General features: G+C 51.9%; 1 protein-coding gene across 1 annotated transcript; it reads left to right on the forward strand.

The window, feature by feature from the left end:
- Positions 1-12,226: 12,226 nt before the first annotated feature.
- On the forward strand, positions 12,227-12,616 carry LOC127203217 (optic atrophy 3 protein-like). The gene has a single exon (XM_051162011.1). The coding sequence runs from the start codon at positions 12,236-12,238 to the stop codon at positions 12,614-12,616; it is 381 nt and encodes a 126-aa protein (XP_051017968.1). The 5' UTR covers positions 12,227-12,235.
- Positions 12,617-12,956: the final 340 nt, after the last annotated feature.

Raw genomic sequence — 12,956 nt, forward strand, 5'->3', positions numbered from 1 at the left:
ACCGCTCAGCCCCACCAGGAGCCACGTTGGACTGTCAAGGTCTGGGCCAACCTGTCTAGCAAAAGCAAAAAATGGAGCCAGAGCTCAAGGCTGAAGAAGCCCTGGTTAGAAAGGTCACCTGCGCATCACTGGAGCGCCTTCTTCTTAACGGGGACAGGCTGCGGGAGCCTTGCCTCAGGTCTGTGGAGCTCACGTGGAGACGGCCGAGCGTGGTCGACGCACCCATTCTCTTTCTACTCGTTCTGTCCTCCGAGGTCAAGGGGTCGTCCCCCACCCCTCAGCCTGTGGCATTGTCCCCAGTCCCTTCTAATCTGCTCCCCATAGCCCCACTTGCCTGTCCTCAGAGTCCTCGGACCTCGCTTCAGGTGGCACATGTGTCGTCCTGTCTCCCTTCAGTGGCAGGTCTTAGGTCACCTCACACACATCTGTCTGCACCTTCCTCACCCCTGCAGCCCTGGGTCCCCTCACTGTTTGTGTTGGTCCCAGCTTCTTTGCATACTCCCCACAAATGACACGTAACTAGGAGAGTGAAAGAGGACTCCCACGGTCCTGGAAGGCAGCATCGGAGGTCAGGGTGTTTGGGGTCCCACTCTGCCTTCTGACTTTAGGGCCTCCAGGGCTCCTGACCTGTATTGTCTTCATGTGGCTTTCTCTCTCTCTCTCTCTCCCTCCCCCCCCCTTTTTTTTTTGTTTTTCGAGACAGGGTTTCTTTGTGTAACAGCTCTGGCTGTCCTGGAACTCACTGTGTGGACCAGGCTGGCCTCGAACTCACAGAGATCCACCTGCCTCTGCCTCCCAAGCACTGGGACCTCTTTTGTCCCTTGCAAAGACAGCTGCCCTGAATACGAGGCCCACCCTAAATCCAGGGCAACCACATTGAAAAATTCCTAATTATATCCCCAAGACCATTTTCTAAATGGGGACACACGTTGTCTGTCTGTGGCCGTGTGGCTTGCTGCCCTCTGCCAGCTGAGCATACTCAAGGCCCCAGCTCTGCTTTCTGGCCACTTGGCAACCTTCTCTTGGCTTCTGAGATCGAGTTCACTACTGCAGCTGGAGAAAGATTGTAGGTGCAGCAGTCACTGTCCTGGCTGTGCAGCCCTGATGGATGAAGAGGCATCAGGATATGTGGATGGCATAACTAGTAATAGATTCCACGCTGGGCCAGTGTTCATCACAGCAGAGGAAACTGGGCGTGCTGGTGCACCCTGGAGTCCCAGCGCTCACAGGCTGAAGCACGGATGAGCCCGGGCCCCCTGTGACCCACAGAGTGAGACGCTGTCTACAAAGAAAAGAAAAAAGGAAAGACAAAAAGCGTCGAGAAAAGCCAGAGAAGGTTTTGGCTCTGGTGGGAAAGGGGCCAAGACTCATCCACTGAGCTCTCTCCCACATTGGGAAACTGAGGCCCAGGGCAAGGGAAGCTAAAGGACTTGGCCAAGATTGCCCAGCTCAGGAGGGGCCAGCTGCATAGGGAGGGACGGAGGACCAGGAGGACCCACAGGGTTCTAGCTGCAGGGCAAAGTGAGGAGAGGACCGACTTCCTCCCAGAGGCCAGAACCCCCTATCAAAAGAGCCCCAGGCCACACCTGAGGTCTCCAAATATAGGAAACAGTCATGCCACCTGGCCCTTGTCCCTAGAGGTTGGGACTTGCAGGGCTGTTCCCCAGTGGGGTGAAAATGACCCATTCTCAGGATTCCCCAGACAGACACGACTTGCTTCTGAGACTGTATCTCAGTTCCTTCTAGAAGCAATAGATGTGGTGGCGCGCACCTTTAATCCCAGCATTCTGGAGACAGAGGTAGGCAGATCTCTGTGAGTTAAAGGCCAGCCTAGTCTACACAGAGAAACTTTGTCTTGAAAACCCCACCACAAAAAAAAAAAGGGCAGAAGTCTGTGTCTTTAAAGTTAGGAGTGGCCAGACGCAGTGATGCACACATGTAATCCCAACACTTGGTGAGGCAGAGGCAGACAGATCTCTCTGAGTTGGAGACCAGCCAGGTCTACAAAGCTAGATACATAGAGAAACCCTGTTTCAAAAAAAACAAAAAATATATTTGAATTAAAAATAAATGTAAACAAAAAACAGCCCTCGGGAGGCAGAGGCAGGAGGATCGCTGTGAGTTCGAGGCCAGCCTGGTCTACAAAGTGACTCCAGGACAGCCAAGGCTACACAGAGAAACCCTGTCTCAAAAAACCAAAAATAAATAAATAAATAAATTTAAATGTAAGAGTGGCTGAGAGAGGTGAAAGCCCGACTGAGGAACAGAGGCAGAGGGCAGCCATGGCTGCATGATGAAGGGAGAACAGAGGACGGAGGGAGCCAGGGAAACAGCTCCAAGCCGATTGCCATGGTTACCCCTGTGGAGTCCAGTCTGGCACTAATAGCTCCTGGCCACCCTGCCCTGGGTCAGCTCATAGCAGTTACAGCAAAGCCAAGCCGGGTGAAGGCTGCTGAGCTCCGTCAGGCCAGTCAGTGCTGCAGCAGACCAGTGTCACTGTTCTGAGTTCCCTGAAGAGCCTACAAGAACGTTTTCTCTGTTTGCCTGGGAGGAAAAGACTGTTACCTTCAGGTCACCCAAGATTGAAAATAGACCTCTGTGCCCATCCTGACCCACTGGAGCCTTCATGTGGTCCTGATGCCTCTGGGCCTGTGGGCAGCCTCACCCACAGCGACAGTGCAGGAAGCAGGCATGACGGGGTGTGTGGTTCCAGAAGCCTTTGCAGGGCGGGAGGCCAGAGCAGCTGTCATGGCTCTGGCTTCCTACTCGCTGCAGTGGTGCATGTTTCTCATGTGGGGAGAAGGGTGAGAATAAATTTATGAATGAAGCCGTATTCAAATTTATTTCTGTTTTTTTAAACTTAGACAAAAATCCAATAGACTGACCAGAGGAGGCACTTGCCACCAAGCTTGGTGACCTGAGTGGGATCCCCAGGACTTGCATGGTAGAACCGACTCCCTCAGGTTGTCCTCAGACCTTCATGTTCACATTGTAATGTGCACACAACCATAAACACACACACTAAATAAATACATAAGGTGTAATAAAAACTTTTTACAAGTCCAGGGGTGGCATATGCCTTTAATGTCAGCGCTTGGCATCCTTGCTAAAGAAGGAAGTGCTAGGGAGACAGAGACAGGTGGATCCCTGAGTTCAAGGCCAGTGTGTTCTACAGATACAGGGCAAGTTCCAGAACAGCCAGGGCTACGCAGAAACCCTGTCTCAAGAAACACGAAGAAAAAAAGGAGAAGCAAGAATCTGTAGTTAAGCCAAGCAGTGGTGGCGCACGCCTTTAATCCCAGCACTCGGGAGGCACAGGCAGGTGGATTGGTGAGAGATCGAGGCCAGCCTGGTCTACAAAGTTAGTCCAGGATAGCCAAGGCTACACAGAGAAACCCTGTCTCAACAAAAACAACAAGACTCTGTAGTTGGATTCTGTTACCTTGTGGGTTCTTCTCTTTCCACCCTTTTCCCCCTGCCCCAGTTTCACCCCTATCACTAGATAGATAGGTAAGAAAGGATGGGGTGGGGAGAAATCCTTGAACCTAACTGCTTTCTTGTTTCTTTGAGCACAACTACTAACAAACCGCAGCCAATTCCACTGAATGACCAACACCCACCCTCCCCATTGCTCAGGAGTCTGGTATTTATATACCCTCTGAAAAGTCCCCAGAATTCCAAACGTCACACAATCACAGAAACTATCGGTAGCTGGTGAAACCACGCCTCTGCTAGAGCAGGAGACAGATCGTAGCCGTGTATCCCCACGCTGGGATTAAAGTGAGAACATTCTCCCTCTCCCTCCCTCCCTCCCTCCCTCTCTCCCTCTCTGTCTCTGTCTCTCTCCCTCCTTCCCCCCCCCCCCCCCCGTATGTGTTTAGAGAAACGAACATTCCAGAATTCTCTACAAGACTCCACAGGTTTGAGGGCCTATAGCAAGACCCTGTCTAACCCAACCCAGTATTGGCAGCTGGCATGGTGGCACATGCCTGTGTCTGAGCACTTGGGAAGTGAGGCAAGAGGATGAGGAATTCAAGGTCATTGTCCTCCACAAACTGAGCTTGAGGCCAGCCTGGGCTCTGTGAGGCTTTGTCTTAAAAAACAAACCAAAAATTTTAAAATTTAAAGTCCATAGGAGCCGGAAAAGTGGCTCTTTGTGTCTCTGCCATTTGAGTGAGAGTCATGTATGCCCTGCCCTGTCCTTTGCCATGCTGGGGTTCCCATCCGAGCCCTGGTCAGCTGTAGCCCCAGCCTCATGGAATCACAGCCCAGTGGGAAACAACTGCACTCACTTTTTTAAAAGATTGATTGACTTATTTTATGTATATGATTATGCTGTCTTCAGGCACATGAGAAGAGGGCGCCAGACCCTATAGATGCTTGTGAACCACCAAGTGCTTGCTGGGAATTGAACTCAGGGACTCTGGAAGAGCAGCCAGTGCTCTTAATCGCTAAACCATCTCTCCAGCCTCCACACTTTCAGTGTCACCTGCTCCATCCTTGGTTACCGGAGAGATGGGGCTGGACCTAGATTCCTCTCCTCCTGATGACTTGGGGCATCAGGATATAGCAGACAGAAACCCATTCATACCAGCTCACACAGCCTGGACCAGTGTCTAGAGCACTGCCTGACCCTGTGTTGGTTTCATTGTTGGACAAACTCTTGCTTGGAGGGATCAAGATGTCGGAAAGCCGCCCCAGGAGAGAATGGATCTCATATAAGTTTCATCCCGGTCCCCTGGGGAATAATCCCTTGGCTGGCCACTGTGAGCACTGTGGACAGATTGACAGAAAAAGCTTGCCTAGCAGCTGGGGTGCTACTGCCCACTGACTGGACACAGACACACACGTTTACAGAGCAGCTAATGTGTCCGGAATCCTACCATTGCTGGACCAGCCAGGAACAAGATAACACGCAGCATAGCCACCGTGGAGCCGGCATTCCGGTGAAGTAGAAAGCTGGCACGGTGGGCCGGGTTCTTGCCTAGCATACCTGATGATGGATTCGGGCTCCAGCACCTCGTAAACTGCATACACCCAGCATCCTAATGCCCTGGAGGGGAGGTATCTCAGGTTCAGTGAGACACAAGAAGACATAATGAAGAGCTGGGCGTGGTGGCGCACGCCTTTAATCCCAGCACTCGGGAGGCAGAGGCAGGCGGATCGCCGTGAGTTCAAGGCCAGCCTGGTCTACAAAGTGAGTCCAGGATGGCCAAGGCTACACAGAGAAACCCTGTCTCGAAAAAAAAAAAAAGACACAATGATAACTGGGCAAGCCCTAACAGGTAAGGCCCCTGTGCCAATCGATCAATCAGTAAAGCTTTATTAAAACAGCTGTGCTCACTTTCACATTGCTGGCCACTTTAGCAGGATTCCAGAATCTGAGACGCTGGCCCTTTACAGAAGAGGTTCACTGACCTCATACAGCAAGGACACACAGAGGCCACCCTTTTAGGGAACTGAGCACGGTGGCGCTTACCTTCAGTACCAGCACTGGAGAGGCAGAGGCTGTCCGATCTCTGTGAGTTCTAGCTTGGCCTGATCCTCCTAGTTCCAGAACAGCCAGGGCTATGTAGAGTGACCCTTTCTCAAAGATAAGACAAGATGCTGGGAGGTGGTGGCGCACACCTTTAAATCCCAGTACCCAGGAGGCAGATCCCAGTACCCAGGAGGCAGAGGCAGGTGAATCTCTCTGAGTTCCAGGACAGAGAAACCTTGTCTCTTTAGAAACAAAAACAAAAACAAACAAACAAAACAAAAAACAGGACAATCAAGCAAACCCTCTGGAACAGAAAAAAAGGTCATACACAGTACCGGAGGCCTCGTTCCCCCTGTGTCAAGTATTAGCACCTCCCCCTTCTGTGTTCCTGGATCCTCCTCAGTCCCCCACAGGAGCTGCTACCAGCCAACAGAAGGTCCTGAGCTTACGTTGAAATCCTCGAAGAGGCGGGTCATGGTGGCGCATGCCTTTAATCCCAGCACTCGGGAGGCAGAGGCAGGTGGATCGCTGTGAGTTCGAGGCCAGCCTGGTCTACAAAGTGAGTCCACGGCAGCCGAGGCTACAAAGAGAAATCTTGTCTCAAAACACCATAAATAAATAAGTCAGAAACCTAGCAATAACAATACAACCATAAAACCTAGCAAGCATGGCTAGGTGTGTCTGTGACTCCGGAACAGAAAGAAAACTCACCGGAGCCTGGGAGTCCCAAGCTGCCCGAGAAACACAGCAACAGCCTGACTCTGCCAAAGCAAGTGGAACACAGAACTCAAGGTATGTACTGTATATGAGCTCTGTGCAGTTGTGCGCAGCCAGAGCAGAAGAGTGAATTCTAGGTTAACTTTGTGCAAGGCCTGCTGTGGAGTCTAATTCAAATGGACGCTACTCGCTACACAGTCACCTTTGCCGGGTGACGTGCACACTGCTTGCTGCCTGTCTGGAATTCACAAAGGGGGAGCTCATATAACCAGGTGTAGTGGCCAACTCTGACAATCCCAGCGCTCCGCAGGAGGGTGGCCAGCTCAAAGCCAGCCGGGGCTACCTGCAGAGAGCCAGTCTCAAAAAGATGGATGGCAGCTTTCTGTAAGGGAGGAGCAGGGTGGCTTCTGGTCACACACTCACACTCCACCCCGCCATGACACCTGCTCTGGTGGACCGCTTTCACTGCTGAGATAAGTGGGTTTGCTGAGGGCCTCAGAAAATCACTGCTTCCTGGCTGCTGCTGAGGCCTCTGACGAGGGTGTAGGTGAGGTGACAGAAGGCACATTACCTCATCCTGTGGGAATTTGATGGTTTTGAGCACATCTGTTCAAGAATTCTTCCAAAGTTCTCAGGCAGGGTGGGGAAAGGCAGCCAGCAGGTCCTGTTTTCTTCAGATTGTTGTGGGTCTCTCTGGAGCATCCCTCCCTCTCCAGGGCAGGGAGGAGGACCCCCTCAGGAGGAAGATCTTGTGACCAGCTGTTGCCCAAGGGACATCATAGGATTTCTTTATGGCCAGCCAGAGGCACAGTTACTGTGGCAGGAGTCAGGAGGTCAGTTGTAATCAGGAACTATGGTAGAACACTCTAGCTGGCTGGGGTGGTGCCTCACAGGAACTCCAGCACTTGTGAAACGGAGGCTACACAGTTGTAAGATTTGCTGTGAGTTCGGGGCCAGCTTGTTCTACAAAGCGAGTCCAGGACAGCTGTCTCAAAAACCCAGAAACCCTGTCTCAAAAAACCAAAAAAAGATTCTCTCTTAAAAACAATGGAAGAGAGCCAGGTGTGGTGGCTCACGCCCTTAATCACAGCACTCGGGAGGCAGAGGCAGGCGGATCGCTGTGAGTTCGAGGCCAGCCTGGTCTACAAAGTGAGTCCAGGACAGCAAGGCTACACAGAGAGACCCTGTCTCGGAAAACCAAAGAAAAAAAAAGTAAAAACAGAAGAGAAGCAGCTGCCATAAGATGTCCTCTGACTTCCATATTCTCTAACTGGAACATTTGATACATGCATTTGAATACACTGTAGAGACAAATGAAATGAAAGCAGAAAAAAAAAAAAAAAGAGCAGCCAGGCATGGTGGCACAGGCTCGCCATCAGCCAGGCGTGGTGGCTCAGGCTCGCCATCCCATGAGCACAGAAGTACACACACAGAGACACACACACAAAGGAAGAAAGAAAATGAACACCCAAGAAAACGGAAATTCTATCATAAGCAGAAATGACTGGTATGTGTAGCGGGTGCCTCAAAGACAGTTTAATGGGCCGGACATTCCAAGGACTTTTAATTTTTCTCTCTCAGGATCCCAGGGCAAAGGTCCAGGCCTCTGTGTGGGTACGCTAAACCCTCTATTATACATAGAAGAGAAATCCCCAGGGTCCAAGAGAGAAACAAAATTTGTACAGAAGGGCCAGGCGTGTTGGCACATGCCTTTAATCCCAGCACTCAGGAGGCAGAGGCAGGCAGATCGCTGTGAGTTCGAGGCCAGCCTGGTCTACAAAGTGAGTCTAGGACAGCCAAGGTTACACAGAGAAACCCTGTCTCAAAAAAACAAAACAAAACAAAAAACCACCAAAAAACAAAAACAAAAAATTCATACAGAAAAGAGAAGGATGGAGGCAGGGAGATGAAAAAGTCCCCCAGCTACTCTGGGGACCATGACACCGAGGCAGGCCTGAGGACATCTCATCCATCACTAGCAGAATCGGCCCTCCACCCCGAGGGCTGGCATGCTTTCCTATGTCATCCCTGTGTGGAGGTAAAGATATTTCAGATATTAAAGGATAGCACCAAAGTCACTTAGTGAGCTTGAGTCTAGCCTGGGCTACATGAGAGTCTGTCATAAATAGGAGTAGAGATCTAGGAAAGCTGACTCGTTCATGGCTAGAATCCGAGCCCTTGGGAGGACGAGACAAATGAATCGCCATGAGCCCGGGGCCCATCAGGGCTACAGCCTAAAACACTATGTAAAATTAAAATATAAAATAAGAGCCCGGTGGCAGGAGTGGCTTCACACTCTGGTCAGCAGAGGCAGGTGATCTCTGAGTTCAAGGCCAGCCTGGTCTACAGAGTGAGCCCAGGACAGCCAGGGTTACACAGAGAGTCCCTATCTAAAAGAAAGAAAGAAAGAAAGAAAGAAAAAGAAAAAGAAAGAAAGCAAGCCCAACGAAAAGGCTGGGAGGATGGCTCAGTACATAAAGAGTATGGGCCTGAATTAAAGTTCACAGCAGCTAAATCGGCGTTCTGAGTTCAGTCTCTGGGACTCCCATGATGGAAGGAGAGATCCAATGTCCAAAAACTGTCCTGACATCAAAGTATGCCCTGGTATGCACATAATCACATGCGCACAGCAAATAAATATAGTTTAAAATTAAAATGAAGCCTGTCGGTGCAGGTGCATGCCTTTAATCCCAGAACTCGGGAGGCAGAGGCAGGAGGATCATTGTGGGTTCAAGGCCAGCCTGGTCTACAAAGTGAGTCCAGGACAGCCAGAGCTACACAGAGAAACCCTGTCTTGAAAAACGAAAAGAAAAGAAAAACAAATAAATCCAGGCCAGCCAGGCTACATAAGGAAACTTTGCCTCAAACAAACAAACAAAAAACCCAACAACAACCCTACCCCACCCGGAAAACGCAACAAAGAAGGATTCAAAACATTTACCAGAAACCCTTTTGGAGAAAGGTACTTAGGGATATTCCAGCAAGTCTAAATACACAGTGCCCAGAGACAAAATAATGCCAGACTCTCCAAAGTCCCAAAGCTTATCTCCAGGGATCTCAGAGCAAAGCCAGGCCTCCTCCAGATGAGCAATCTCGTCCTCTCATTCTGGACTGCACACAAAGGTGACGTTTCTGGGTCTGAAGAGAGAAACAAGTTTCAAATACAAGATAGAACCCAGCCAGGGGTGCTGGAGAGCCCAGCCAGGGGTGCTGGAGAGCCCGCCAGGGGTGTTGGAGAGCCCAGCCAGGGGTGGTGGAGAGCCCAGCCAGGGGTGATGGAGAGCCCAGCCAGGGGTGGTGGAGAGCCCAGCCAGGGGTGATGGAGAGCCCAGCCAGGGGTGGTGGAGAGCCCAGCGGGGGGTGCTGGAGAGCGCTTGGGAGGAAGAAGAACAAAGTTTTTTGAGTCCAAGGCCAGCCTGGCTTACATACAGAGTTCCAAGACAACTTGGTCTATATAACAAGACCTTTGCTCAACGGGTTGGGAGAGCTGAGGAAAGAGGAGGGGTGTCATAAGGACCTCGTGCGAAGACAGTCCTGCAGCTTCAGGGACAGCCATTGTGTCCACAACTGCCTGACAACTCAAAGCTCCAGCGTGCCCAGGGAGGCGCCTCCAAGGGGTAGGGAGTGAGCTTGCCTGGTGTTCACGATGCCCCTGATGGCTTTGGCCATCAGTCCTCCAGCATCTGGGAGGCAGAGGCAGGTGGGTGTTTGTGAGTTCCAGGCCAGAGCTATACAGCCTTGTCTCAACACACGCACACGCACACAGAGGCATGCGTACTCGCACATGCACACATGTGCACACACATGCACAGGCCTGCACACTCACACATGTACATATGCACAGGCACACACGCACAGGCGTGCACACTCACCCTGAACCGAGAATAAGGACACAAGCAGGTTTGTGAAAGCAGCAACTCAACTTACAGAGCAGAGCACTAGGACAGGAGGGTGGGGGTGGGAGACTCTGTCCAGAGCCACAGCTGCCACAGGGTGAACACTCAGGGGACCTAAGTACTTTCCAGGGTGTGTTTTTATGGGGGTTGAGAGGAATTTGTTTGCTAGGGGTTGTGCCGCGTGCAGTTCTCTTATCTGGCTAATAGGTCATATAATCATTTCTCTAATAAGCGTGTCCCGTCCAATAATGGTTGGTTTCGTTTCTAAAACTTGTATTTTTCTTTATGTTTATGTGCATGTGTCTGGGTGTGCCATGTGTGTGTGGGTGTCATGGAAGCCAGAGGAGGCATCAGGTCCCCTGGAGCTGATGAGGCAGGTAGCAACGAGACGTGGAAGCAGGACTCAGGCTCTGGGCTCAGCATATGCCTTCTCTTTAGCCCCGTAATGTCGGATTTCAGTCATGAACACCCCACTATGCACAGGGAGAAGGTGGGGAAGAGGGGATTCTCTCTAAAATTTACTTGAGTACACAGTGTTGTTTTGGTTTTTCGAGACGGTTTCTCTGTGTAGCCTTGGCTGTCCTGGACTCGCTTTGTAGACCAGGCTGGCCTCGAACTCACAGCGATCCACCTGCCTCTGCCTCCCGAGTGCTGGGATTAAAGGCGTGCGCCACCACCTACCTGGCTCCAGTTTTTTTTTTTTTTTTTAAAGATTAATTTATGCCAGGTGGTGCATGGCTTTAATCCCAGCACTCGGGAGGCAGAGGCAGGTGGATCGCTGTGAGTTCGAGGCCAGCCTGGCCTACAAAGTGAGTCCAGGGCAGCCAAGGCTACACAGAGAAACCCTGCCTCACTCCCTCCCCAAATATTTATCTTTATGTGTATGCATCTTTTGGTGGCCTTATGACCCCACCCCCTGCAGTGGCTCCCAGAGTGAGGGTCCCCCATCTCTCACCCCTGAACACGGCAGCGTTTCCCCTCATACCAACTTCCCAGCATCTTTGGCTCTTTTTTTTTGGTTTTTCGAGACAGGGTTTTTCTGTGTAGCCTTGGCCATCCTGGACTCACTTTGTAGACCTGGCTGGCCTCGAACTCACAGTGATCCGCTTGCCTCTGCCTCCCGAGTGCTGGGATTAAAGGCGTGCGCCACCATGCCCGGCTCCTTCTTGTTTAACTTCAGTTCATGTAGCTCACGGGCCGCCGTGCAGTGGGCTTCTTCCAGTTCCGGGGTTAGAACTCAGGTCATCAGGCTTGCATGCAGGCATTCTTGCCCACCACCAACCACTGCTGATTTTGGGTGTTATTGTATTCATTTGTTTTGCTTTAAAACCAGAGTCTACCTCTAGCCCAGGATGGCTGCTCCCTTCATTCCCCCAGGTGTGGTCACGGCTGGCTGAAGCACCATGACCTGCCAACTGGAGGACAGTCGCTAAGACCTTGAACTTTCCATCCTCCTGCTCCAGTCTCCTGAGTGCTAGGATGATAGGCCTGTGCCATCAAACTAGGTTCCAGGTGGTGCCCAGGGGATCTGGCTTGCTAGGTCAGCACTCTACCAACCAAGCTGCATTTCAGCCCCTGGGCCTTTTTTCTTTTTTAATGCATTTATTTTTATGTATATGAGTGCTCTATTTGTACGTACACCTGCATATCAGAAGAGGGCATCAGATCTCACTATAGATGGTTGTGAGCCACCATGTGGCTTCTGGGAATTGAACTCAAAACTTCTAGAAGAGCAGACGGTGTTCTTAACCACTGACCCATCTCTCTGCCCACCCCCACCATTTTTTGTTTTGTTTTTTGTTTTTCGAGACAGGGTTTTTCTCTACAGCCCTGGCTGTTCTGGACTCACTTTGTAGACCAGGCTGGCCTCGAACTCGCAGGAATCCACCTGCCTCTGCTTCCCAAGTGCTGGGATTAAAGGTGTGCGCCACCACACCCGGCTCCCCCGCCATTTTTAAACCGTGACTTCAGGTCCCCTCGGCCAGGCGAAGTTTTCAGACTGGGTGGTAACTGCCCTCTAAGCAGGCAATTCTGTCTCTGAGCCCCAAGATATAGAGGTGGGGGCTGCTTGCAGGAGACTGAGGAGCGTCCTGGCTAAAGCAAACCCCGACCCCTCTCCCCTGCAGTGTACCACTGGGTAGAGATGCGGACCAAGATGCGCATCATGGGCTTCCACGCTGAGGCTATCAAGCCGCTGAATGAGGAGGCGGCTGCCGAGCTGGGTGCGAACCTGCTGGGCGAGGCCATCATCTTCGCCTGCGCGGGCAGCTGTTTGCTGATGGAGTTCTGGCGCCAACAGTCCGTGAAACACCGCAAGGAAGTGCAGCACGTGGCCTCGCTGCAGTCGCTGCGGGAGGACGTGGACCGCCTGGAGCAGGCCCTGGATGAGCTGCAGCTGCAGGTGCAGGAGACCCTGCCCAGGAGTGCGCTGGACCAGCTGCGGGCGGAGTTGCTGGCTACGCTGCAGGAGTTCAAAACCCAAATCTGCGAGCCCGAGGCGGATCCCGAGGCCTCTGAGGAGTAGGGGGTTTGCACTCAGGCCTTGGAGGGCTGTCTCGGCTTGTCGTGTGACTGGCCTCTCTGCTTGGGCCAGGACATGCCCTGGTCTGGGGGGACAGAGGAATCCTAGGCTAGGAGAGGTGTGAGCATTCCTTTCCATGTGGTCTCTTTCACCCACTGGGGGGACATGCCAGAGACTCATCTCCACAACCCCACATCATCAGTGTGTTGGGGAGTCACCTAAGAACCCCTTGCCTAAGGCCCTGGCTCATCACACTGTAACACTCCCAGCCTCCCAACACTTCCTGCCTCTAATCTACCTCACATTTTAGGGAAAGAGGACAGGCTGGGGGTGGGAGGCTGCT

This window comes from Acomys russatus, chromosome 19, assembly GCF_903995435.1.
Source record: "Acomys russatus chromosome 19, mAcoRus1.1, whole genome shotgun sequence".
Taxonomy (NCBI): Eukaryota; Metazoa; Chordata; class Mammalia; order Rodentia; family Muridae; genus Acomys; species Acomys russatus.